Raw genomic sequence first — 25,977 nt, forward strand, 5'->3', positions numbered from 1 at the left:
GAGGGGGCCACTTTTGGGCCTAGGGGCGCCGGTTAACTGGGGTGGAAGTGAGAACGCCTGCCCTTTCTTCTGGACCAACACAGGCGCAGGGAGCCAGAGGAGGACGGAGAAGGCTGAGGTCCTCCTTTACTCCCTTTGCCTGACCCGTCCTGCCTTGGCTGTTTCGCCCAGTACTAGAGCCCACACAGGACAGGTGAGGACGGAGGTGGCCCTCTTGTCTCCGTGCTCTGAGCAGAGTCCGGGTGGGGGTGAGGCACACCCTGAAGACCAGCTTGGGGGGTTGCGCCGCTTCTCCTCTCAGCTGCCCCTGTCTCTGGCGTCCAGTGTGGCTGGAGGTCAGTCATCTCCTGAGTTGGCTCAGACGAAGATGGGGCCAGCGCCCACCTTCCTGGGCAGCTAACTGGGTGGCACCGGCAAGCGAGATGACGGGGACGATGTTGTCGTGGGGGAGGCAGAGGGGTGCATGGAGGAGGCCCGGCGGGGCACACTGCCCCCGGCAGGCCAGGACCCCATGCTCACCTCTTCCGGCCCCATATTCGGGAATACTGGCCGCTGTGGCAGGGTGCGCTTTCCCGGAACGGCGTGGTGGGGACCGAGTGGCCCCTTCCTGCCCTGCGTGGGGTGTGTGGAAGCTGCGGGACAGCTCGGGGGTCCCTTCAGAGTTCCTGGTGTGTAGCCCTCAACTCTGCTCACCTCTCAGGCTCCCCAGGAATTGGAAGGGGAAGAAGTGGGTAGATAGACCCCTGGCTGGGGCACAGTGTAGGGGCCACGGAGGACATAAACAAAGGACATAGGAGGAGGTGAAAAATGAAAATAAAAAACAACTGTTTTCTATTTACCAATTTAAATAAACAGAACAGCCTTCCCGCGGTGTTTGTCTAAGAGTCGCGGCTTTGCTGCTGTGTAGGTCATGAAAAGGTTGGTGTAGAGTTTAAAACTTCCCATTCTGTTAATTTCTTAAAGAACAGTCATCCAAAGTCTCAACACAAAAGCTCATGATTTAATGAGGAGCAGAAACAAAATCTCTGATTGTTGGTGTTTCAAATTTCCTTGGCGTCCTCTGGCAAACACAAGTTGATCCTTCGCAGCTTCAATACCCTTTAGCCTTCAATATAAGAGCACATGCTGAATAGGGAAGAATGGCTGGTTGTTATGTTTATTTACCCTTCCTACAAGCTGGGTTAACCTCTTCAAAACAGCTTTACTAAGCCCGTTAACCACACCACCCAGATGACCTGGAGCGGTGTCTCTAATGTGATGCAAATCTCGGAGGGGACAGTCCCAGGCTCTGCCACGCTGGTCTTCTCAGATGCTACAAGTTTATCGCTGGTCTTCTCAGATGCTACAAGTTTATCGCTCACACCCGTCTCGGCCCTCCCATTGATGGGGGTCGAGAGCGGCCTCCGTGGCAAAGGGTTACACAGGGAAATCACGGGGGAGAAGGGAGGGCCTTGCATTTCTACACATTTCTGTTTTAATTGCTGGGACTGACCAAGCCTCTTACAGGACCAGTTCAGCAGTTCAGCTGGGCGAAGTGGGCTTCGTTTTGAGGGGCGTGCTTCAAAGCGACCAGTTTGGAAGATTTATTTTTAGAAGCTATCTTCACAAGCCACTAGATATTCAACTTTCTCTATGCCTTTTGCTTGTTTTTATCAGACTCTCAGTGAAATAAACCTGACCCCGATGTTTAATGAGGACTTTTTAAAAGCCTGGCTTTTCTTAACATAATTTATGGTGTTGATCACACAGATGGACGATGTAGGAGACATTTACTACTAACGTTAGAAGGGTGAAGGGAGTACATGGATTTGGGGGGCTCTGTTTTATGACCTACTCCCCCTGGCAGTCTGCCCCCCATCATCCTATCTCCCCGTGAAATCACGCATCCGTATTTATAACACATTCATGAACAGTAAAGTTGTAAGCTTGGGACCAAAAGGAAGGACTTCGTGTTTGGAGAAGTAACCGGCCAGGGAGAGAAGAAACAACAAAAACGTGATTTACAGGAGCCGTAAGGGAGAAAGGTTCCAACCTGGCATACTAACATGTTGCCCAGAGTATTAGGGTTTGTCTTTAAGAAGCCCGCCGTATATGTTCAGCCCACCTGATGAGAGCTTCATTTAACAGATCATTTTTCTTTGATGGATGTGGCAAGCGTAACAATGTTCTGGGCTTGCTTCAGTAAAGGCATGTCGATCATACTCCCTTGGAAAGTAAAGGCTCCCTGGAAAACAGAATACAAACTTCCTGAAAGAATGCTCTGAAATTATAGTGTGTCCTTTCTGTACACGCTTGTACAACAAGAACATTTCAGATTCCACCTGAATTAGACCGACTTTCCTACCCAACTTTTGAGAAAGCCGAAGTAAATTATAGGGGAGTGATTCCTTCCCCGCCCCACCCCCCAAGGGAGGGGGGGAAACTTTCTGCACTTCAAAAGAGAGGAAAAATTTCTGATACTAAGGTATTAGAAACTGTTCATTTACTGCTTGGAATCAAGCAGAAAATAACGTGGGAAGAAAATGGAAATACTTTCTTACATAGTTTCTGAAGTATTGCAGAGGACTTCTAAAAACAGTACTATGCCCTGTCAACTTATCATCTAAAAAAATAATTGGGGCCCTCCCTGTTGGCGCAATGGGTTAAAGCGCAGCACTATGAAGCTATCGCAGCCACTGCAGCAGGAGTTTGATTCCCAGCCAGGGAGCTGACCCACACAGCATGGCAGACCTCTCCTGACCCGCCTGCTGCTCCCCTCAGCAGTGGAATTCAGCGGACATGCCTGTTCTGATCCCTACTGTGTCTTACTGCCCCCCAACCCCAACTCCACACCTCTGGCTTGTATCCAGTTCTTGTATGCATAAGTAAATAAATCTTAAACAAATAAATAAATAAAAATAATTGTATGCCCAGGTTCATGGCAAAATGCTTCCTTCTTGCTGTGACTGAGGCGTGTCACAGGCTGGCAATGAGAAAATGTCTGGTAGGACTGTACCCAGCAACAAGGTGACCTCAGTTGGTCACCTGCAGAAAACTGAAGGACAAAGGGCAGGAATATGACCAAGAAATCGTAGGTCTATTGAATGGTGACACTGGAGGGCATCGCTGAGAAGTCCCCATTTACCCTCAGTACCTAGGTCCTTTTTTTTACAGCCTCCTGAAAATTCCTCCTGGCTGTGTCATATGGTCCTGTTTCAGATGAGGAACCCGAGGACAGTGCAGTCCACGTCCCATGAGGACAGTGTAGTCCACGGTCCCATGACAAGGGTAAGGCAGAACTGGAGTTGACGCGTGGGTGTCAGAGCTTCCAGCCTTCATCATGCGTGCTCAGCAAGAGAGCCGGAAAGCTTCTTTCGTGCATCAGAAAAAGAAAATTAAATGGACAGAAGGTGGCTTGCCCAGAACCCGAACCGATAGGTCTGGTTACTTACCTGAGCTCACCTGGTCCCGTTACCGAAGCCTGAGCAGGCCAGGTGCGCCGTCTGGCCGGACCCCTCTCGCTGGCCGGACAACCGGGACCTCGGGTCTGCGTCACTGACTCCACGGGGGGAGCCAGGTGGCTGCCTGCGGCACGCGTGACCTCACGTCCTGCTCCCGCACCTCGCGCTGACGGACGGGACGTCCTCGGGCCTGCGAACCAAGCTCGCGAAGCTCCTCAGGGCCCCCGAGATGACCAAAATGAGGGCCCGGCCCAGCTGAGGTGTAAGGAGTCAAAGAGGGCTGGGAAATGACTCAGGAGACAGGACTCGGGGCCACGGCGGTGTCCCCTGAACTGGACCTGTCACCCTAAGGCTGAGAAGGTCGGGCGCTGCTGGTGAAAACGCTAATCCTAGTGGCTTTTCCTTCTGGATGACTGAAAAGTTCCAAAATCACAACTAAGGCCCCCCTGCTAATATTTTTTTTCCATCCTCTGTGCAATTCATGTTTTGTGGGGGATGAGGGTTTCCCCAAAGCCCAGGAGAACCCCAGCCACACCCACACGGAGAAGGGCTGAGAGATGGCACCGGGGCAGGTGTGCAGCGGTGGACACAAAGGGCCCAAGAGCTGCCCGCACCCTCCCCCCAGGCCTCCAGAGACCACCTGCTCCCCTTCACACCTGCCTCTTCTCAGCAGGTGGGTGGGAGGAGAAGCAAGATGAAGAGCTGTGATGGTAACTGGCAGAGTCAGATGATTTCAAGAACGCGCGTGACTGGGCATTAACCAGACCTCAGCTGGGCCGGGCCCTCATTTTGGTCATCTCGGGGGCCCTGAGGAGCTTCGCGAGCTTGGTTCGCAGGCCCGAGGACGTCCCGTCCGTCAGCGCGAGGTGCGGGAGCAGGACGTGAGCTCACGCGTGCCGCAGGCAGCCACCTGGCTCCCCCCCGTGGAGTTAGTGACGCAGACCCGAGGTCTCGGTTGTCTGGCCAGTGAGAGGGGTCCGGCCAGGAGAGCGCACCTGGCCTGCTCAGGCTTCGGGAACGGGACGAGGTGAGCTCAGGTGCACGAGACCAAGTGACACACAATGATTGAGGGTCTCCACCACAGCCCCAGGCCCCCCCCGAATCTGCTTCGGGTTCCACCCACACATCAGAGATGCAAGGCGTTTGTGCAGCTTCTCAAGCTGGGGAGAGCATCTCTCTTCTAGGGAGACGGATTCTGCTTGACTTCCTTTATGCAGCTTAAGCCAGAACACAACATTTTTGTTCTGTTTCCCTCATCTTTGCAAACAGGATTTTCGTGTTCAGAATGAGACTTTTTAATATGAGTCTCCTACTTGTTTTTGATTTTTGACTTCTGGGTCTGTTGGTTCATAGTTGGAAAAATGCAATTTGTCAGAAGCTACTTGGATTAGTGGGGAGGGTTTGAATCATCCCATAATGAAGACTTAGAGTTAAGTTTTGGTTTCACAGCCCAATGGTTTCCTGAAAACTTGGCATACTGTTTCAAAAAGTACAGGGCACTTCCATCAGGCGGAAGATGCAAACTGTAATTTGGTTTAAAATGCCTTTCAGTGGTAACTTGTTCCTGGTTAACTACCTTAGCCACCAGGACCACAGCAGTAAGGAGTTATAATTGTTTGGAGCAGTTGCTAGCTCAGAGCTGCGCCTTGCTTCAACTCGACCTGCTCCCTGCATGCACACCCACATCACCACAGTGAGGCAGAGTCTACTACTCACCTCCACGAACACCTTTTTCTTCTTAATTGGGATAAAAACTGTAGCTATGTTTAAGCGCACAGCTCAGCAATCAGGGATATATATTCACACATCTGGGCGAGAGCTCTGGGATTTTCTGGCCATATCAGACCTTGTATCCATTAACAGCTACTCTCCACTGCCCCCTCCCCTGCCCCAGGCAGTTTCCATGAGTTTGTGAGCTGAGGAAACTGAGGCAGAATGCGTAAAACCTCCAACACCATCCTGGCATTGCACTAATGCAGTTTCCTCAGGCTCCAGGTTCTTCGTGGGGGAGAATCTGATTTGTAGCGGTGGAGGTGGGTGGATGACAACGTAATCGCATCTCTGGAAGTAACAGCAAATTCTCTTTCGGGCTCTTGGTACTTGAGAATGTTCTCTAGAGTTCTCATTTCCTAGACACCACAGATTGAGCTAATTCTCCCCCACTCACTGGCTTTTAAAATAACTTCGTTGGGATCCAGGGAGCCCCCTCTGGCACATCGCAATGAAGGCAGCACTGGGATCCCCTCAGGAGGGGTCTTCTGTCAGCATGAGTGAGAGTGTGAGCGCCGCTGAGTCCTTTCTCAGGGTGCCGGCCTTTCCCTCTGCGATGCTGTCTTCTGGCCCACGCACGAGCTGCTTGCCTCACAATGTTCCCAGCCAAGTCCCCGTTTTCTGGGTCAGGCCCAGCCATTATGAAACTCCTCGTCAAGAGCTGGTGGTGCACTCTGCCGTGACGGCTTGCCCAGACACCTCCTCCTTGATGCCCCTCAGTGGGGGAAGATGTACCCCCATGAAACTTGGGGGTGCAGGTGCTGCTTCTCCCTTCTTCTTTCCCATTTCCCACCTGGGAGGCCCTTGGCCTGCCCCGGGAGCGACCACAGATAAAGGGATGTTGGCTTGCGTCATACAGTGACAGTGTCATCCGATGACAAAGGCTAGATGGGGCAAGTGTGATGTTTGGGTGCTTAGCAACTGAGGGGTCACGCCAAGAGGCGTCATCAAAGCCAGGGTGGCGGCCCAGAGTCAGGCATCAAGAGGCAGGTTTAGGAGGTCAGGGGTGTTAGCAGACTTCGAGAGAGGGAACAAGGATGGGGGCGGCACCTCAGACTCTGTCTGCAGAGGTCAAGCAAGATGAAGGTCCACACACAGTGTGTGAGGGCAGAGTTGCCAGGGCTCTGTCTGTGGGCCAAGGGGGTTCTCTGGGGGCTGAGGACAGAGCCTAATGGGGCCGAAAGCAACGGGAAAACGCGACGCAGGAAAACACGGTTCTACTCATCAGCTGCTAACTTTGCTAAGGACAAAACACGAACATTGACTTGATGAAGCTATACTGGACCCACTGGGGTCACAGGCCCTGGGGACCAAGATTTCTGCCTTCCTGGACACCCCCCCAGAGGAGGAAGCCGAGTTCCCGCTTCCCCGCCTGTCTTCCCAGCATTCCTGCTCTGGCCACAGCATCCATGAAATGGGAACCAACAGGCCTCGTCTGGCTTTTGAGTGGAGCTGGGGAAGGATGCTGGCCGATCCTGGAGGGAAAACGCCTCACCAAGTGCAGCCTGTGCTCTCCACATCGTGGTCCATCTTCATCTCCAAGCTAAAAACTGTATGGGAGGAATCTTACTAGGAAGACCCCTTGCCACAGAGGAGGTTTCATCTGACAGAATTTTTATGAAAGATTTTCTTAGATTGTCTCACTTGTAGACGGAAGGGCATCATTATTTGTTTTACCGATGCAAAAGCTGTGGTTCACTATTAGTTCATCTTGTTAAAGGAACTTACGAAAAGGGTAGTTCTAGAGCCTAAGGCTTTTCACCCCAAATCTCAAGCTCTTCCCAACTACTGGTATACCCCAAAGGAACACTATAACTGAAGTACCTGAGATGATAGCACAAATGTACATATAAAATTATAAAATATATATTTACTTTATATAATCTATATACTTTATTTTGATGGGGATATGAGTTATAAGGTAACTCACAGATTTATTGTTTTAGGACTATTATTACTTAGGATGAAACTGTAAGAAAATAACGGTATTTAGGTAAGGTAACACTAACGATTGATTATGGAAGCAACTCACACACAACACGCTTCCATCATACATTCCCATCCAAAAGCTCTGTAACAACAGAAACATGGAAGGATATTTATAGCAAGAAAAAAAAACATTAGTAAATATGAGAATGACATCTGAAATCCTAAAGAAAACCCCAAAGCATTTACCAGAAGGACTAAGGGAGGTGACATCTGATTCTTCTATTTGTTTCTGAATATACCAGTACAACGGGTTTAGGGGAAATCATCTTTGAAATTGTCATTAAGATAGTAAAAGAACATTGCTGAATGTAGCCTTTGGAAAGAGAGAACATCTTTCCTTTCTCACCACTTTCAACTGGGCTAATCATTTGATAGCTATGTTAATACTTTGAATTAAAATTCAATAGCCATCCATCCTATGGCCAGATAATTTACAGATGCTAATGTCTCTCTACGTGAAATACCTAAAAGTTCAACAGGAGTCACTCAACGTGGGCAACAATTCACATGGACTAATATGCCTCACTATTAGCTCTGAAGTTCCGACATGACCTTCCGTGGCCTTTGACGGGGACACGCTTTACATGATTCATGAGAAGGGAACAGTTGGACCGTCTGAAGGGGGCTGGCTTCCCGCCTGACTAGAGGCTGCACTAACAAACAGGCCTGTCAAGCTGCTTCGGGAGGTGCCTCTGGCCCTGCCTCCGAGCCTGGCTGTAGAGGGTGAGTGTGAAGAGGTCCAGCACGGGACTAGCACTGAAAGGTGTTCAGGCCCGGAGAAGCTCCCTCCTCACTTCTCCCAGCACCCCCACCCCCACCCCCACACGCTCTGGCTTTCAAAAGGAGCACAAGCCACCAACGGAGAAGCCAACAGTGGGCACACTGACCCTCAGGTCAGGGCCGGCTTTCGAGGACACCGTGGACAGACACAGGCCTCTGTCCAGAGATGTTCAGTAGCCTGTGGCTGAACTGAAATATTCACCCTGAGACCCCAGGTGGGCTCTCTTCTTTGGGTTCTCCCATTTGAGGTGACCTGGTGCAGAAGTCAGGGCTCTGGGGTCGCTGTGCCTTTTCTGTGTGTGTCCACAGCCCATAAGGTCAACTCCTGAGCCTCAGTTTCCTCATCTACATAATGGGGGCAATAATACCCCCCTGGTAGAGTCCTTGCGAGGATTCAATAAGATAAGGAGTGCCAGGGCCTATCACCCAACAGGCTCGCTGGACACGACCCCTGCTGCCAGCACTCTGGTCCCCCCTCCTGCCACCGGGTCCCTGTCGAGACTGTCGCGACTCCATGCCAAGCCCATCCCCTCCACCCACTGTCACTGCAACACTGAGATCTGGCGGCCGCGGAGTCGTTACTGCCGCGGCTGCTCAGTCGTTAGCAGAGAAGGCTTAGCCAGTTGCAGGAAGGCCCAGGGAGCAACAGGGCAGCGGAATCACAATGGGTTTTGTGACTGTGGAGAGCAAGCCGTCGACGCTGTCGAAGACGCCACTGAGAAGCCCAAGATGCCCCTGAACGGGCCTAAGCCACAGGTCCCATAAGCCCTTTAGGAACCTGGATGCAGGCACACCAGACACAGCGTCAGGATTTGAGAACTAAGTTAAAACTCACAGCTGTCCATCTAACGATGGACGCTCTGAAATGTGTGTGTGTGTTGGGCTGGGGGGTGCTTGTTAACGCCAGAGGACTTGGTGAGAATGGACAGGGCTTTCTGCAGACAGGGAGCAGGGCAGGGGAAAGCTGGAGTGAGGGCATAAGGCCTGATATGTTTGCAAATAAGAGGAAATTCCTAGGAATGTGGAAATGGACTGGATGAAGATGACCAGATGTCATTATCATCGAGCTTCTTAAGAAGGAAGCCAGGCATCATTTAGCATTAGCATTACACAGACGTAGAACATGCATGAATTGCACACTGGAAAGATTAACCGGAGGTGTTACTGGGAGAACAGAAACTGAGCAGAAGGTTTGGAAGATGGACTTGGCAGGGGAGGAGGAGGTGGGTGAAGAGCAGCAAGGAGTGCTGGGGTGGCTGTGGGGTCCATGACCGTAACTGTGGCCAGTCTTGAGCCACCCACGTGCCCAGGTGAGGCCAGTTATCCGTATTCCACAAGTGGATGAGACTACCAAAAGGGCCTTATAGTTTTAAAATTCCACAGACATAGGCAGCCAGATTTATCTTGAAAAGTATTCTGGCAGACTGATCAGACATCAACAGACAGGCGTCTTTTGGGAAGGGAATCTGGACAAATGCGTTCACAGCTGCTTTGTGGAAGGCCCCGACGACTTTAACCGACTGGACATAACCTAAAGTTCTGCACTTGCCAGCGAATTAGACACTTGCTTCATCTTCTATTTTTTAAAATACCTTCACTGAGGTATGATTTGCAAACCGTATAATTCACTCATGGTTAAATGTGCAGTTTATCGATCTGCGGTAATTCTCGAGTTCAGTAATGAACACCTGCCTTTCAGACTTTTCTTGCAACTCGAAACCTTGTTTTAAGATTTATTTTGAACACTGTGATCCGTGTGAAGATATTTTTATTTAATTTCGAATATGACAACTTTAAGTTGGCATGACCTACGGGAAAGCAGAAACTGAAGGCCATTTGGAAGCAGTGTGCAGCTAAGGCAGTGATGACTTCTGTTTCATATACCCATATGCCTCGTCTTCCTTTGGAAAACAGATCTAAATGAATGACAATAACTAGAAGGCACCTTAAACTCAGGAGATTTATCAGAATACAGCTGATGAACGATAACTGAGGGAATCATTTGTAAACATTTTCTTTCCATTTTTCTAGAAGGGAAAAGTTAGCCTCATGGATAGTCTTTGGAATATTTCTTTTTTGCGCTGTTAGAAATCCTGAAGCCAGTTAGCTAAATAGCATTTACTAAATGTGTGTCCTGTACCTTTTTCTGCCCAGGATGCTGCAGGGAAATACGAAATACAGTGGGGAGGATTTTTTATTCCCCAGGGTGGAGGTGAGAAATCTCCCCCTGCCACACACTTTTTTCCCCATTGAGGTCCACTAACCTAAAGTAGAAAAAAAGTCAGAATTAATAAAATAAGAATTGCATCTACCCTCTTTTACTATAAGAGAATTATAAAATATTTAAATAAATGCAACAAAAATATTACAAGAACACTCTGTACTTCATTGTAATCGGCTGAAGGACAGCATGAGGCAGGCAGAGGGTGGAGATGATTTGGTGAGAAAGAGGAAAACGAAAGGAACTGTGGAAAAGCGAAAGAGGGGTGAGGGAGACACAGAGACCCACAATGAAGTGGGACGAACACTAAACACTGGAAGGGGCAGGGAGAAGCCCAGGGACTTGAACCATCCTGTGGCCTGCTGCCTGACCACAGGTGTCGCCGGAATGTGACTTAGGGACTCTGTCCATGGAGCGTGATGAAACCGAGCCCGACCAGCCTTGGCTGAGGCTGCCCGGTTCTGCTCTGAGTTTCCTATCGACTTTGGGCTGATGACAAGACACAGAATGGGGTTTGCAGGGATCAGAGCCAGGAGTCTTTCTGGGACAAGACTAGAGAAGGTGGGGGTTCAGGCAGGGAATAACCCCCACCTGGGAAGCTGGGGTCCTGTGTTCTCTCCTCAAAGAAAAGAAGGGCATGGCTAGGAAAGTGAGCGACCCCACAGCCAGACAGATTCGTATCTGGTCGCCACGGAGTGTGTTAAGGCTCTATCTCGTTTCAGAGCTCGGCCAGGGCCTGGCACCCGGTCGCCCCCATGCTTATGCTGACCAGCTTCCTATCTGTTTACCAGCTGAGCCCTGCATCAGGACAGACTCCCTAGCTCACCTAGAGTGACCGCAGCAGGCCGTGAGTGACCTCAGGCACCTTCCAGGCTTGTTGGGTTTTTCAATTGTAAACTAAAGGGATTTCACTAGAAGATCCTGGAGGTTTTAGCCAGCTAAAAGAATTGCGATTTTTGAAAATAGAAAATCGAGGCCCAAAATCTTAAACGTAACCCAGAATAAAAACATTTTGATGAAAATATACTTAAAACTGCACGGTCAATTAAGGACAGAGCAAACAGCTTTAAAATTTGTCATGTTTAACCCGCATACATGGGATCTGATTTTCTAGTAGTGAACCAGCCGCTTGCCATTAACACGGAGAAAGGGAGTACAGCCACCGGTAGAGTATACCGCCTGGACTTCCGTGTTTAAATATCTGCAACTTGTGCTTAATCAAATGAACCTGAAGGTGACATGAGCCGACTCTCAGCTTTTCTAAGACTTTGCCTTGTTGAAGTTAAAATTATGGCAGCGTTCAAAAAACATTACGTGAACGAGGCCATGAAGCGGAAGCAGCATGGTTAAGACTCTCAGAAGTGAGACTGGTGTCTTCCTTTCATTTCCCCTAGAAATTGCTCGCCGATGATTTTCATATTCCCGCTTATTAATAAAGGGGGGCGCTGTGGGAGGTGGCATGCATGGGTGCAGGGGTTACAGTGTTGTCTATTAGTGGAATCAACCCTTTCGGTTGACGAAGACAACAACCAAATCTTGCGATGGGTTATTTGATCTGCGTGAAAGAGTGACAGTGGGATTTCTGGCACTTGAATAAGCGGAAACAATATTTTTTGGCTGCAGAGATTTCTGAGTTCTCTCAGGGAGCCTTCTAGAAGGCCATCTGGACCAAACAGTACTTCTTTTGTAAAGCCTTACATTTGGAAACACAGATGAAAGGTGTGTGCGTGGCAATCAGATACCTATGAAAATAATTTGCTTTCATTATTTGGGGGCTCGGGGGGTCGGTACCACACTTTTCATTTTCTAGATGAAAAGACTTATGTGAGGAGATACAATGATTTTTTTCTTTCCTTAGTAAGATATGAAATCCTAATTTATTTGACAGTAGAGAATTCGCGGGCTAACGTGAACTTAGGACTTTGCATTATTACTCTCTCATGAGTGGAATTAGAATGTTTCAGGCGGGCGATGTGACAGTTATGTCAGGTAGTGACCTTGGTCTGACCTTTGTTAGTTGTGAACTGAATCTAGATTTCAAAGATGGACACTTCCTCATCCTTGGTTTTTAGCCAGTTTGTGAAGCGACAGTGGAAGGGAAGATAGTGAAAAAGTGAAATCCTTTCAGACGCAAATCAAACACAGCAATGCTATGAGTCAAACGGGTGGGCGCTGGGAAGCTGAACCCGAAGCAAGCCCTCTCTAGCCAGACACTACACAAATATGGCCACTTCTAGCAAAGCACCTTTAAAAATCTATGGCATGTGTACACTGTGCTATTCTAGATTTTTTCTGGCACAGTCAGGAAAATATAAGTCATGATAAAGTGATTTGGAAAGAAATGGTAAAATTTTATGTTAAGACTCCTGGGATTATCAACCCTTTTAAAAAAGCAGCTACTTCCTTTGGTGCTCATTTTTGCCCAAGAAGTAAGAGAAATAACTTAGAGCTGTGTTCATAATATATGAAAAATATATACCATTAGAGACACGTGAATGCTTATATTTTGTGCAAGTATGTATGCTTTATGTACTTACAAAATCATAAATTTTGTTGAATTCAACTAATAGTAACTGGTTATTTACTTGAGGTGTTTTCATTTCAGTATCCAGTTTTCATACTACATATAATTTTCATTTGATAAAAGCAGAACTGTTAAAATCCTATTTTAAAAATGAGCAATACTAAATTCAGTTCTGAATGGAGAATTTTCAAGTATCACTGGAGTCACCAGTATGAAAAACAGCATTGAAAAGAAATAACTTTTAAGAAAATCCTTTCAATTTAAAACAAATCACATAGATGTGATTTCTAATGGCTAAAGTATTTTACCAAGTAATTCAAAGTTAAAATAATTAATGCCATGAAGTTGTATCCCAATAAATGTTTTTCTGAAAGGGTACAATAAGTAGTCAAGTTTGATATACACCTCATACTGGATGTCATTTACAAAGATTTTAACTCATGGGGATGAAAATAGGTGCACAGAGTATGTGGAATGTTTAAAACCTTCCCAACAGATTTTAATAAAAGCAGATCACTTAGAGACTGCAAGGGTAGTCTACGTACCCAATTCTTATTAGTGGGGACTTCTGCGCTAGGCAAAGTCCTTAAGCCTGAAAATATTTTTAGTTTCCTAAAAGAAAGCAGCCACACATATCCACCTTTCAAATGGTCACAGATTATGTGAACAGATCATTCTGTAAAGTATTAAGTATTTTTCAGTCAGTATTAAATGAACCTCAATTTTCCTTAGGATTTATAATTAATATAAGAACAAAAATTTCCTGTGATGACAAAGTTGGAGCCCTAGTAATTTACTGGTGTGTGATCTAAGTATTCCCATGAATTTCCTTATTTGGAGGGGACAGGAAGGAAAAGCAGGACTTTTATTCTTCCATAACAATCACAGAGAGAACAGCAGTGCTACAGAACAGACTGTCCAGCACTGACCGTGAACCTCAGCTGTATCTTTGGTCTCCGGGAAGGGTATCACTTAAAATGGGAGCAGGAAGAAAAGCAAAGATATCTACGTTTGTCTTTTTGGGTAATTTCTACTTAACGGCATTCCTTGGATAAAATTCTCATGGGGGGGGGGTAGGAGGGAGGTCTTTTAGAAATTTACCAGTGTCTCCCCAAGACACTGTCTGCTTCCCATCTTTGAGAGTCACCTGTATGGTGGGCAAAGTAGCCAACGTTTGTTTCCATCAGTGACTCGCATTTGAAATAAAACAGATTAGATATTTGTTGGGAGCAATACTTTATACTACTGAGCAACCTATTTATACTAAATCTTTACAAGCAGAACCCACATTATTTAAACCCCAAGACCCCTCCAAATTCAGAGTCACCTACCTGCAGACCCAATTTTTTGTGACCAGTCAATTTATAGGCAAAGTAAAAGGCACATACGAACTGGATAAAATAACCATATGTCCCCACTGGAAGCCCCATTGCTTGACTCATTTAAACCTTGCTGGACAAAGCACCAGGAGAATGTGCAGGAGGAAACAAACCTCCAGCAACTGGGCAGGGAAGAAATGACCTAATGGTTCACGTCCCTTCCGCTCCAATTTCTGTGATTCTGGGTTAAGAAAAGCTGCCCCGCTACACTGGTGTGAAAGCTTATGCCAAACAAGAGGCCATTTCTTATTAAAGTAACACAGCAGCAAAAAAAAAAAAAAAAAAAAAAAAAAAACAGAACTTAACACTGAAGTTGCCATCATACAAATCCAAGGACGCCTTGGGGTAATTTTCCCTGGAAATAGCATTTTCAAGATACAATGGGAAAGTATTGTTTTTCTCACTCAATCACTTAGAAGCCAACCAAAGAGTGTGTTTCTAGTTTGGATTTTGTCTACTTGCTACTCAAATTCAGGGTGACCTCACCCACACCCCCGAGTGGTTTCCAGTGCCCACTGACATCCTGACACATATCCGATGTGGAGAGCGGTTGAAGGGGCAGTGGCGGAGGCTTGCCCAGCTGCCCGTGGATGGCCCCAGTCTGCCTCAGTTTATCATCTGAGTCAGAAGCATTTATCACACACCACCTCAGCCGGCAGATAGTGCACAGGGAGGCCTGTGAGTGTGTGCACAGGCAAGCGAGGGTATGGATGGAGTTATTTGCAAGGATGGATGAAAAAGGACAGGGCACTTCTCTGCAGGTAAATGCTGGTGTTGATTCATGAAGAATCGGGACTTCTGGGCCAAGATGTAGAAACGGACATAAAATGCCAGGTCGACACAAAACTCTTTTTCTGTGACATGCACTGTTTTTCCGGTGGCCTCTCTGGATCTGAGGAGAAAGGAGGCTACTTTATCTGAAATGGGTGCCACGTCCCAAGGACACTCCAAGGTCACATATTCTGTGTTTTGAGCCCCAGTGCAGGCCTGCGTGGACAGTGAGCTGCGTGTGGGTTAGAGTCGAAGGCAGGGGTCCCAGAAGGAGCAAGGGAGAGACTTCTCTCATACTGTTCGCCACTTTTGCAAAATCCTGGGATTTTTCAGGTGACTTTTACAGCCAGCGACAGTGCGAGACTGTTCAGACTGATGTCACTGGTTCTCTCCTGAAAGCCCGTTTTGCTCTCCCTCCCCCACTCCTTTTTTGTGTGTGGGGGGATTGTTTAACATTTAGAACCTTTGACATTCTTCCTCCCCTCAGTGATTTTGCATTGGGGGCATCGAAACTTCACTCTTTATGGAAGTAACGAGGCCAAGTTCAGATAGTACCTTCAGGATAGATTTATAAATGCAACTTTCCTCCACTCCCTTAAAAAGAGGCAAACGGTATTATTGCAAATAACCTTTAAGATAATTAGCTGACAATGCTGTAACCAGCATAAAATCTTCCTTCAGGCGACACCTAATTTAAGTGTTACTGGCACAAAGTGGAGACAGATTGCGCATCGCTGCCGCAATATTTACATAGCAGAAACCCACAGAGCAGGAAGCGCGCGGCTCAATGATGCACTAAATTAGGAACAACTCCAGTGTGTTAATTTGCTTTCCATTCTATCCAAATCTCGGGTCCAGAGATGGGTGCAAACGCATCTACAACCTCCCACTCTGACACGACTAAAACCCGAGGAGACGTCTGGACTTCCCCCCCCCCGCCCCAAATTAAAATAACTGGAAATTTATTTCATCTCGCGACAAGAACCATTTGATCAAACTGTGTTTATTTCTTTACCACTTGCTCACTTTGAACTAAAATTATTTTCATATGAATCTTATTTTCATCAGTCTATAGAGAAAAACAAAACAGACTTATTTGATTTTCTCCAAGGCCTCCGAGATAGTTTATATAAAGACTAGAATGAGACATGGGAGGCAGTTTGTGAAATAGGAAGGAAGGTAGAAGGGCACCTTGACCTTCAGCTAATTTCACACCGGTGAATGTGATGTCCTCATGCCTCCCCCTCGCTCCCACCCCCCGACCCTCCCAAAACAATGTGTTTCTAAGAACCATTCAAACAATATTTTTCCCGTCCATCCCGCGGTTCTTTTAAACACCAACTTTGACCCAAGGCATTAACAAAACATTTACCTTTCCTAAGTGCTGATGTTCTTTAAAGGCAGCAATCAGTTCTTCAGCCCACTTAATTTTTTCAGGGGAAGGAGTAAACTGGGCCTGGACCACTGCAATTTGGTTTGGGTGGATCACCTGCTTACCTAGATTAGTAACACCAGAAACAAAACAACAGACAGATGTTCAAACAAAATGTCTCGGCCCTGCCAGGCTCCTGAGTGCCTCACAGACTGTATGTAAAATAACTCATTATTTTAGAACTATTTTAAAAAGGAAAAAAAAAACCCACAATCGGGCAGGCATCCCCCCGAATGCCACATAAGAACAAATACAACAATGGGAGTAATTGTATTTCCGATCCTATAGAAATGCCACCTTCCAGCAGATAATCCCTCATTTCTAGTTACAGGTGGATGAAACAGACAACTCCTGAATGAGTGCTTTGGCTGGAACTTTAAAGGGTAATGTCTGTAAATCAGTGATTATTTTGTGTTAAAGCAGGAGAAAATGAAATGTTAATTCAACTTTTAGAAGACCTCCTTTACTTATATGGGGCCATTATCCCCTTTTTTCATGATTCCTTTTATCAGTGGTCTGTGGTTTTCATCAAGCTCACCACAGCAGAGTTACAACTGTATTAATATCACATTATGGCTTACAACAATTAATTTAATTTTCTGTCTTTTAAATGAATATTGTGTGTCATTTTCTAACCCCTATTAAAACATGGATTTCAATGAAAAAACTGTCTTCACTACAGGAAAATAGAAGGGAGATTTGAATATTGTGGCCTCTGGAATACTGCATGTTAAAATGTTTAAAGAAATTTTAAACATTTAAACATTCTCTGTCAACAAACATAACCAAAATTTTCCTTTTTTCTTATAGAATGAAGACTGCATATTTCCTCCTTAGAAATATATCTAGACATCCCAGAAGAAATCTCTTCTGTATAGCAATAGTTTTAACAAACCTTTCTACCTTCTTTTAGAGCTTAGAAATCTAAACTAAAACATTATATAAAGATAAAAGTCATAGGATTCTAAGAATCTTAAAAAATCAACCAGGGAGAGCAGAATCTAGTCAGTCCATTAACAAAATGCAATATAATTTAATGTTATGATCACAATGAAATTATATTTTATTACATGATAAAATTATGGACATATTTGGATCTTTAAAAATGAATGAACACTTAATGAAAATTTACTTGGCTAAATGTATTTGTTGGTAGGTCAATTTGCTTTGGTTTTGAAATAGTTGTGTTAACATTTAGCCTATACAAAGAATATCCTGATGTTTTATAAAATGTCCGTTCCTGTTGCTGTCATTACTAGTCTTATTGAATAGAAAAAAGAACACTCTCAAAAAATGTTTTCAGTACAAAACAGTTTAAGTGGGTAAACATAACACTATTTTTCCTTGACAGTGGTGTAAGGAAACACCCGCCCATCACTACTGCATTATCTTAGCAGCACACATTAAAAACCTATACAGATAGAGATGCTTCAGATTATTTGGGGAATCGGCTCTGGGAACAAATAACATCAGTGGTAACAAGCAAGAGTTTTTTTGGAGAGTAGGCAGTGAGAGGATATTTAAGTAATCCAATCATTGGTACGGTATTATTAATAAAGGGTGTCCTGGTGTCATTTCCTCCTAATTGTTAGTTCTGAATTTTCTAATTTATGTACATAATTTACACCGTTGTGAAAAAAGCCAGATTTCACGGGAACTTCTTGATATGGACATTATCATTTGAGGAGCAAACAATTTAAAACACTCTGACCAATGGATGGCTTTCAAGTATCCCTGTTTCGATAACGAGGCTGATTCTAAGCTATGCACTAGGTCTAGAAATTTCTGAACATCCGTCTGTGCAGTTGTCTTTTGTCACATCTTACACATCCCAGCAACTGAACACCAGACCTCATTGCCATGTGGAATTGGAGCAAATATTTTATACAGAAGAGTTGTTATTGACAAGTTACTGAGAGGGTGCAAAATTGGAAGACATTAAAATTTATGACCATGAAATCCTTTTTACAGTACCACTTGATATATCGTGCTTTAAATCAATACCTGTCAAGTCTTTTAGGTAACTGTATGATGGTGTCATTTTTGTCTTCTACAAAAGACTGCAAAAAAGAAGAAAACCTATAGCGCTTCATATTTATAATCCTCCTCAGCATGCAGCCTTGAAGGAACTGTGATGACTGAGTCAGCTGTTAAAGCTTTCTTCCAAGATTTATTTTTGGTTTCTCTTTATAAAAATAATTCCTAAAGTTAATAGCTGTTCATACAGCCAATGCATTGATTTAAAATTGATCTACATGGATTGTAGCCTGTGAAACAATGCTTCTGTTGTGTGAAACAGAACCGAATCTACAACCCACTGTCGGACGCCTGACTAGCTTTAAAAAACTGCCACGTACTAAAAATATATCGAATTTTTAAAAGTACAGAACATTCTGGTAGCCCAGACTGAGTCTCCACACCAGTGTCATGGACAACACACTTGCATTAGATTTTAAACCTTCAACCACCTACTTTGGATGGAGTGTGCCTTTCTCCATTTCTCCCCCTCCCCTCTCTCTTCCCTTCCTCTTTTCCTCTCCATCCTTTTCTCCCTTCTTGTCCACAGCCCAGAGTATGGCCATGAAATGACAAATAATTAGGACAAACAGATCATGTGTGGTCTACAATACTCATTAAAGCATCTATTAAAAAATACTACAAATAATCTCCTATCTTGTCATCAGACTAATTACCTTTAGTGAGTATTGTAATATACAAGGGGGGAAACGGAGACCTACTCTCTGAAAATCACAAAGTGGCTAGGAGCTAAGAGTGTAGCTCCCCCTTTGCTGACTTGAGCATTGAAGGGGCACTGTGCCCTGAGCGCCTCCCCGTTCTCCCCCTGCTTCCATTTTTTGTGACTTAATACTCCCTGTTGTTGAGAGACAATGGTGCCAAGACCATAAGCTCCTCATGCTGAGCTGGGCACAGTCTAGAAATTTAAATCTGATTTGAAATAACTTGTCTTCAGTGATTGAATTATGGGACCCCCTTAATTCGGTCCTGTATCTTGGAGAAACTGTCAAACTCCCTTTCGCGTTCTGGAGCCAACCCGTTCCCTGAGGACGCTGAGGACGCCTGGGTTCTGGTGAGCTATGCTCACAGAGGTCAGCAGACTCCCTGTTTTCCACTTTTGACTGAATTCGTGCCCATGATTTAGAACAACATCTCGCTGCTTGGCAGGTGATGCCACCCACTTCAGACCAACAATATCGGGGCCTATTAGATAGATTTCATGGAGTTTTTCTCCGGCTTCTCCAGTGGGAAGGAGGCCGGTGTAACGGTCAGGGGGTGAAGGGGTTGCGAGAAACGGCGTCAGGGGCCCGTCCATCCCGTCACTGCTGAGTTCAGGGAGGACTCATTAGTAGTTCAGATGAGTGAAAACTGCTTCTCTGTAGAAGATCTCATTTATTTCTTTACAAATTTGGGGGAATCTCCTTCTGATTCTTTCTACTATGTCAGAAACACAAAAGCAACAGTCGATGCTTTATGGAGTCTGGGCACAACGCTGAACATTATTTCTCGCGTCTTTCCTTTTTGTTTCGTGAGAGCATCGTCCGTCCCCTCTGCTATCTCTTGCACGAAGGGGACTTGATGAAACGATTCTTTCAGTACCCCTAGCTGGACGGTCTCGGACTGCGCACGAGAGTTTGGGCAGGGAAGCCTGTCTCGTTCCTGTTCTCGGAGTATGTTCCTGATAATGATATTCTTGGCCTGGCAGCAGCAGAAAGGGAAGAAGAGGAGCTTTCTAAACCGGCCGCGCGCACACGCGTTCACCACTGTGCCTGTGTACAGATGCTTATTGTCGGTTTTCAAAAAAACAGATTTCTGTTGCAAAAACACGTTTTCAGTTGCCTCCCCCCGCCCCCCCCCCCCCCCCCGCTCCCGGGGAGATGAGTGATAGGGCACACCAATCAACAGATATCCGCTTGTGCCCCAGGACGGGACTGCAATGGGGCTACAAGGGGCCGGCTGCTCTTAACTCCAGCCCATGCCCTCAGGTTTCTCCAGGTGCACAGACGCTTACTGAGGGTGGGAGAGAAAGGGGTTGGGGGCGGGGGGGGGAGGCTCAGCGTGCCCGCGGAATAAAAAGCTAGTTATCAGTGAAGAGAGAAACCACCAATTTTGGGGGGGGGGTGTCAATAAATGAATAATTTGAGTACTTCCAGAAATTTTTCTTCTCCCCATCAGCCTAAATGCTTATGGCAGTTCACGCAAAACATTTCCATAGTGGCCTCACGCAAAACATTTCCATAGTGGCCTCTTCCCTTCTGCTGGGTCAGCAAGAGCTAGAACAAAGTACTGAATGGGCAGGAAGGAAAGATAACGTCGCAAAGAGGAAACGCAATATGGGATTTGTTTCTGGCTTTGAGAACCTATTTGCTTGGCAGCTTCTTGCTCTGGGTGGCTTTTTTGGGTTTCAAATGGTGGGATGAGTCTATGAGGCTCCTGCGACAGGAGAAACGGCCCTTTCTGGTGAATTTCCAGTTTTCTGGAATGTCCCTGCTCCGTGGGATAGCGGGAAGAGTCCTACCAGTGAACCCCATGGCGGCACCTTCTCTCGACTGCCTGAGTAGGCCCTCTTCGTCCCGGAAGTCGATGTACACCAGGTCGACTGCCTGCAGGCCGAAGGCCTTCGCTACCACCACGATCTTCTGCCTGGCGTAGAGGATGTCCTGACCTCCTTTGCTACTTGTTGCACCTGCAACAGGGGTGTGGACACAAAAGGAGAGGCTCACTTTGGAAACTGAACCCAGCTATGTCTTCAAAGCATACAGTCTGTGAAGACACTGAGGCCTTCCTGGGAACTGTTTCCCGGCAGAGTGGTGACGCCGGGAAAAGCATGCAGGCGTGTGGAGCACAGCTAAAGAAACCAAGGCTGGGCTGTCTGTCCCTTCCCAGATAATTTCTTGGGGGTGTATCAAGAAAGACCCCTCTTCCTTCAGGAGACAGAATCACAAATGGCACCTGGTGACAAAGGACGCTGGGCATATCGTTTCCTTCCCTCCCTCGCTGTGTTAGAAAAGTGTCAGTGCAGAGACAGCACCGCAAGGCAACTATCAGCTGTGCAAGGAAGGGGTTAAGCCCTGCAGCACAGGGAGCTCCTGTGCTCTAGCTGAGCTGCCCTGTCCAGTTCAGACAGCGCCTGCCTGAGCCAGGGGCTGCAGCTTCGGGCTTGGAGGTGGACCCTGCAGAAATCTGGGCGCCGCTGCTGAGAGAGGTGGGGAGTGCTCACTGAAGGGCTACACCGAAGTCTCCTGGAAAGACCCCAGGAAATCAATTCCTGCCTTTGCCCGGGGAGGGGGTGTCTCGTTTCTATCTGCACCGCCACTCACTGCTCAGGTCCCCGGGAAGGGGGTTCTGTAAAAGCTCTGTGCTCTTGGCTCTCTGCTAGATGCAGCCACAGTCTCAAGGGCCACGGGATGGGGAAGATAAGAGCAGACAGCCCAGTAAATATTTCACATAAAGAAGAGTTGGGATATGTCGTTTCAGCCCTATTTTAAATAGTCACCTACAACATTTACGGTAGCAAATGACTCGAGTGGATGTGAAATGGCCTCACGTCTGAGTCACAGGCCCAAACAGCACTATGACATGAACACAGAGTATTGACTCAACAGAGAGGGAGCCCACATGTTAGACTTATTACGAAGAAAGTAGATGCCGGATGTTGCTCAATATGTCTGAGGTTGCAACAGGCTTTTTCTTGGTTATCCCATACGTGAGCAGAAGGTGCACTATGAGGCTGAGGACGCAGGAAAGCTGGGAGGAGCCCTGGACGATAGGAAGGGCTGCCCACTGAGTTGAAACACCATTGTCAGGGTTGACAAATATACATTGTCATGTAAATGTGTATTTGTGAAGAGGCATAGAAAAATATACACACATATATGACAGCGAGGAGGAGAGGGGTGAGAAGGAGGGGTGAGAGAGGGAGAGGTGTGTCTTTGACACCTATGCTGGCTCGGAAGTCTTCTCCTCCAAAAACAACTGCATCTAGAAAAAGACCTGCTGGAGGTCCGGTCTTCACTGCTTCTTCACATACTGCCTGTAAAAGAGCAGAACAGAACCAAATCTCACAGATACGCACGCATGAGAAGTCACAGGGTGTTTTTTAGTAACCGAAGGGCTCCAACTCCTAACGGTTTGGCTGGAAGCTGTCCTAACAATGCAGCCCAAATTCACTGTATATATTTGTTTTGCTGAATGGATTTTATGAATTTTCAAGTTCAAATCGGTGTTCGAGCCATTTCTAGAGAAACGTTGAGTCAACTCTTTTTGATTGTACTGGAAGTTATTTATTGTTCTCCAAAATTTGTTTTTGCTTTCAGAAACTCTCAAGTAAAAAAAAAAAAAGGAAAACCACAGGAGAGAAGGAAAGAATTTTTAAATCAAACTAATTGGATTATTTGTGTTATGATCGAGGTTTCTTGGTAAATGGTTTCAGGATTGAAAGCATATAGTACAAAAACCTAGAAGTCCAGAGGGGAAAATAAAAATGAAACAAGTCAGCCAAGATGTATTAATATGCAACTTGGACATTTCTCTGTGAAAATAAAGACGAACAGCATCAGTTCCAGATGTCAGTGAGACTGGACAAAGGCGAAGAGGCAGCATGATGTGGGGGCGGGCATGGGAAATAGGTAAGGGCACTGTTGAATCAGTTCGGGGGTGCAAGTATTTCTAAGAACGTTATGGGATAAAATGGCCAAAGAGTGCCAGAGGTTCTATTGCTGTATAGATCTAGTTGCATGTACGGCACGCACGATGCTCACGTTCTGAGAATTCTGGGCCAGGCCGGGAGAGCGTGTGGCTGGTATGTGAGCACGTTCATCACCAGGGCTGAGCAGTGCCCCAAACATTTGCACTCTGGCTGGCCCAGAGGTCTCCAAGTTTCCTTCGGAGCATCTGCTCCTATTATCTCTCCAGTGCAATCCGACTCTCTTTTTGGTTTGCTTTTAGGGGAGTCACGTTGATGCTCATAGGTCAGGTGGAAGGTGAGGCACATTTTGGAAAAAATGTGAAGGTACCTGATCAAGGGGGAAGGACGAGTTGGCTGTGTATTCTAAGGCGAACAGTTTTCAGGCATCCACACAGTGGATGAAAACTCATCTTCCTGAAAGCCTATCAGACAATATTTTATGTTTGGGTATGGAAAATCGAAATAACATTGTTCCTTATAGTATACAACAAATTATCTGTGCATACTAATTTGCAAATGGCAATCTTTTTCTGCCAGACGATATCATATTGTCACAGAGAGGTCAGGAAATTCTCCCATGAAAAGGCAATTATACGAAAGAATAAATGTAATGATTCAAAGTAGCTGTGCACACAGTGATTAATTAAAATTATTGCTAGGAATCAATAAATATGTCATTGAAACATTGAAGACTGGAATTTTTTTTACTGGCTAGCTATTTTGTTTTTTGTTTTTAAAGATTTTCACAGCCTGGTTTTTGGATTATTACAGATAACATGTGGTGCTGAGGTTTCTTTTGCTTACAAACCTTCTTAGAAAAATATTTCAAGTAGATGTTAAAATAGAAAACAAAAGTTCGATTTAGGGAATAAATAAAATTCCAACTTATTAGTCCCATGATGGCTTTCTTACCTTAAAATTGAGCAAACCCGTGGCAGTTTCCACAAAAGGGATTAAATTCATTGGTTGTTCAAGTTTTCGGCCTTTTAAGTAGAATGAAAATTTGTCTGAAAACTAAAATCAAAAGTGTCATAGGTGATTAGTGGGGGGAAAAATGGACAATCACTGAAACGTAGACACAGAAGTAGTATTTGCTAAATCTTTTTGACCTGAGGAAGTATTACCCCAGCCTCTTTCAGCGGCACAATAGAATTAAAAAAAAAAAAAAAAAAAGGCAAGACTAAAGCAAAAGTTCCCACCAAACTAAACAGTAAAAGCCCAAGTATTATATGTATTTTTTCCCTTAAAGGAACAATTCGAGGCCTAGGAGTGAGAATTGGAAGGAGAGACTTTCGGTTCAAATGCTTCCCGTGAAGACATAGCACGTCAGAGGCCTCCACCACTTCGCTCAGTGCAAGTGGTGGCCCCTAAAACAATGAGGCCTTACCCTACCTGCCCTGTTCTATTTGTTTCCTGCCCAGCACAGCACTGACATCGAGGCTGCTCAGCAGCTTTCCACGTGGAATTCGTATTTTTCATCAGAGTACCAGTACCCTTTTTTGCAAAGGTTTTTCTTCATAATTTTTAGCTTACCTAGGAAGACCTTAAAAAGGAAGTTTAATTCTTTGAAGACCAAAGCTCACCAATTTTTTCCATGAGACCAGTTCACAGCTAGCTCTCTGCTGTCAGTGGGGTAGCCCAAATTCCAAAATCTATCATCTGGAAACATACAAAAGGTCTTGCACAGATCCTCCCCCTGCCCCCCTTTTCAAAAGGAAAAAACACACACACACACACACACCACACTCTAAATTGTAAATCTATTATGTCTATCTAGATCTAATAAGATGTGGGGAGATAAAAAAAAAAAAGGCCAAACCAAAACCACACAGGTATGATAAAGATATTTTTGTAAATAAAGATGAAAACATATCTATCCATTTTAAATTTAAGGAATATTCAGCCATTAATGGATATCAAAGGAAAAGGGAATTTTAATCATCTCTCCATTCAGTCTCAGTTGGGTAAATCATATCTAAGAGATTTGCATAAATATAAACCATCAAAGACTTTTCATCTTCAAAGGGGGTTTCAAGACCCTATAAGCTTTGTACTGTAATCATCGCAGGTCACCACCCTGCAGGAATAGGGCTGCTATGGCAACATAAAAAAACTAATGCTTAAGGCTTAGCATAATATTCCGACTAATAGAAAGGAAACTCATTTTAAAAGCTGGCAGCCTATTTACCAGAAGCAGGATTAGAGGTGTTATTTCCCCTTTCAGCTGCCCCCCCTTGCCTCGCTGCCCCCACCCCCTGAAAAAATCTAATCACTGGGATCTTTAAAAAGCTTTTGAGCAATTTGCAGTAACTTTACAATTAGGCTAAAATAAATCACAGCTTTCAGTAATGAAGAATTATTTCCAGTTGCTCCCCTGCCCCCTCTCAGCACCATCATCACCACCTCCTAGTAACTTTGCAAGGGAAGGCATAACTCAACCCAAATAGCACAGAAAGAGACGCAGCAATCGAGGGGACAAAATCTATAGTATTCCCCGTAAATGAAAATAAAGCATCATTTATCCCACAGAAGCTGGGGGGAAGCGAGCAGTGAAGTGTTAGTGGTTTGGGTGCTACACAGGAGCCAGAGGAGATTTTTTCCTCCTTAAAAAAAAAAAAAAAAAAACAACAAAAAAAAAACCCCCAAACTTGCAGGGCTACTTACCCCGTTTTTTTGTGATAACAGTTCTAACTACAAATCCACGAAGTTTAAAACTCGGTAAACCCTCGGTACAACACAGTCCCTGTTCTTAGGGAGAAAAATCTCTCTTTTTGAAAGCCAAACAGGGGCGTTTAAAAATGAAATATACTAGCCCATCCTTCTCTTCCTCCCCCTTCTTTCTTAAAAAATTGCATTAAGTGCTAACACAAAAGGTAACTAGTGGAGAAGTTTCAATTAATTTTTTTCAAAAGGAGACGATTAAATGTTTCCGGCCTGGTAAAGTGTTCATTTCAGCGAGGTGGGGGGG

The 25,977-nt window shown here is 45.5% G+C and overlaps 1 protein-coding gene across 2 annotated transcripts in view; it reads right to left on the reverse strand.

The window, feature by feature from the left end:
* Positions 1–978: 978 nt before the first annotated feature.
* The window catches only part of CLYBL (citrate lyase beta like), a 193,855-nt gene continuing 168,856 nt past the window's right edge, over positions 979–25,977 (reverse strand). The window contains exons 4-9 of one of the 2 annotated variants that reach the window (XM_012723388.1): positions 23,922–24,023; positions 22,262–22,355; positions 20,841–21,008; positions 16,247–16,371; positions 2,105–2,224; positions 979–1,105 (exon numbers count right to left, since the gene is read on the reverse strand). In XM_012723388.1, coding sequence (XP_012578842.1) covers positions 2,129–2,224; positions 16,247–16,371; positions 20,841–21,008; positions 22,262–22,355; positions 23,922–24,023 — 585 coding nt within the window. In that variant the 3' untranslated portion in view covers positions 979–1,105; positions 2,105–2,128. Of the gene's footprint in view, positions 1,126–2,104; positions 2,225–16,246; positions 16,372–20,840; positions 21,009–22,261; positions 22,356–23,921; positions 24,024–25,977 lie in introns of both variants that reach the window. The other variant, XM_012723389.1, reaches the window with a different exon arrangement.

This window comes from Condylura cristata, unplaced genomic scaffold (assembly GCF_000260355.1).
Source record: "Condylura cristata isolate star-nosed mole 26May11 unplaced genomic scaffold, ConCri1.0 scaffold00010, whole genome shotgun sequence".
NCBI classification, from domain to species: Eukaryota; Metazoa; Chordata; class Mammalia; order Eulipotyphla; family Talpidae; genus Condylura; species Condylura cristata.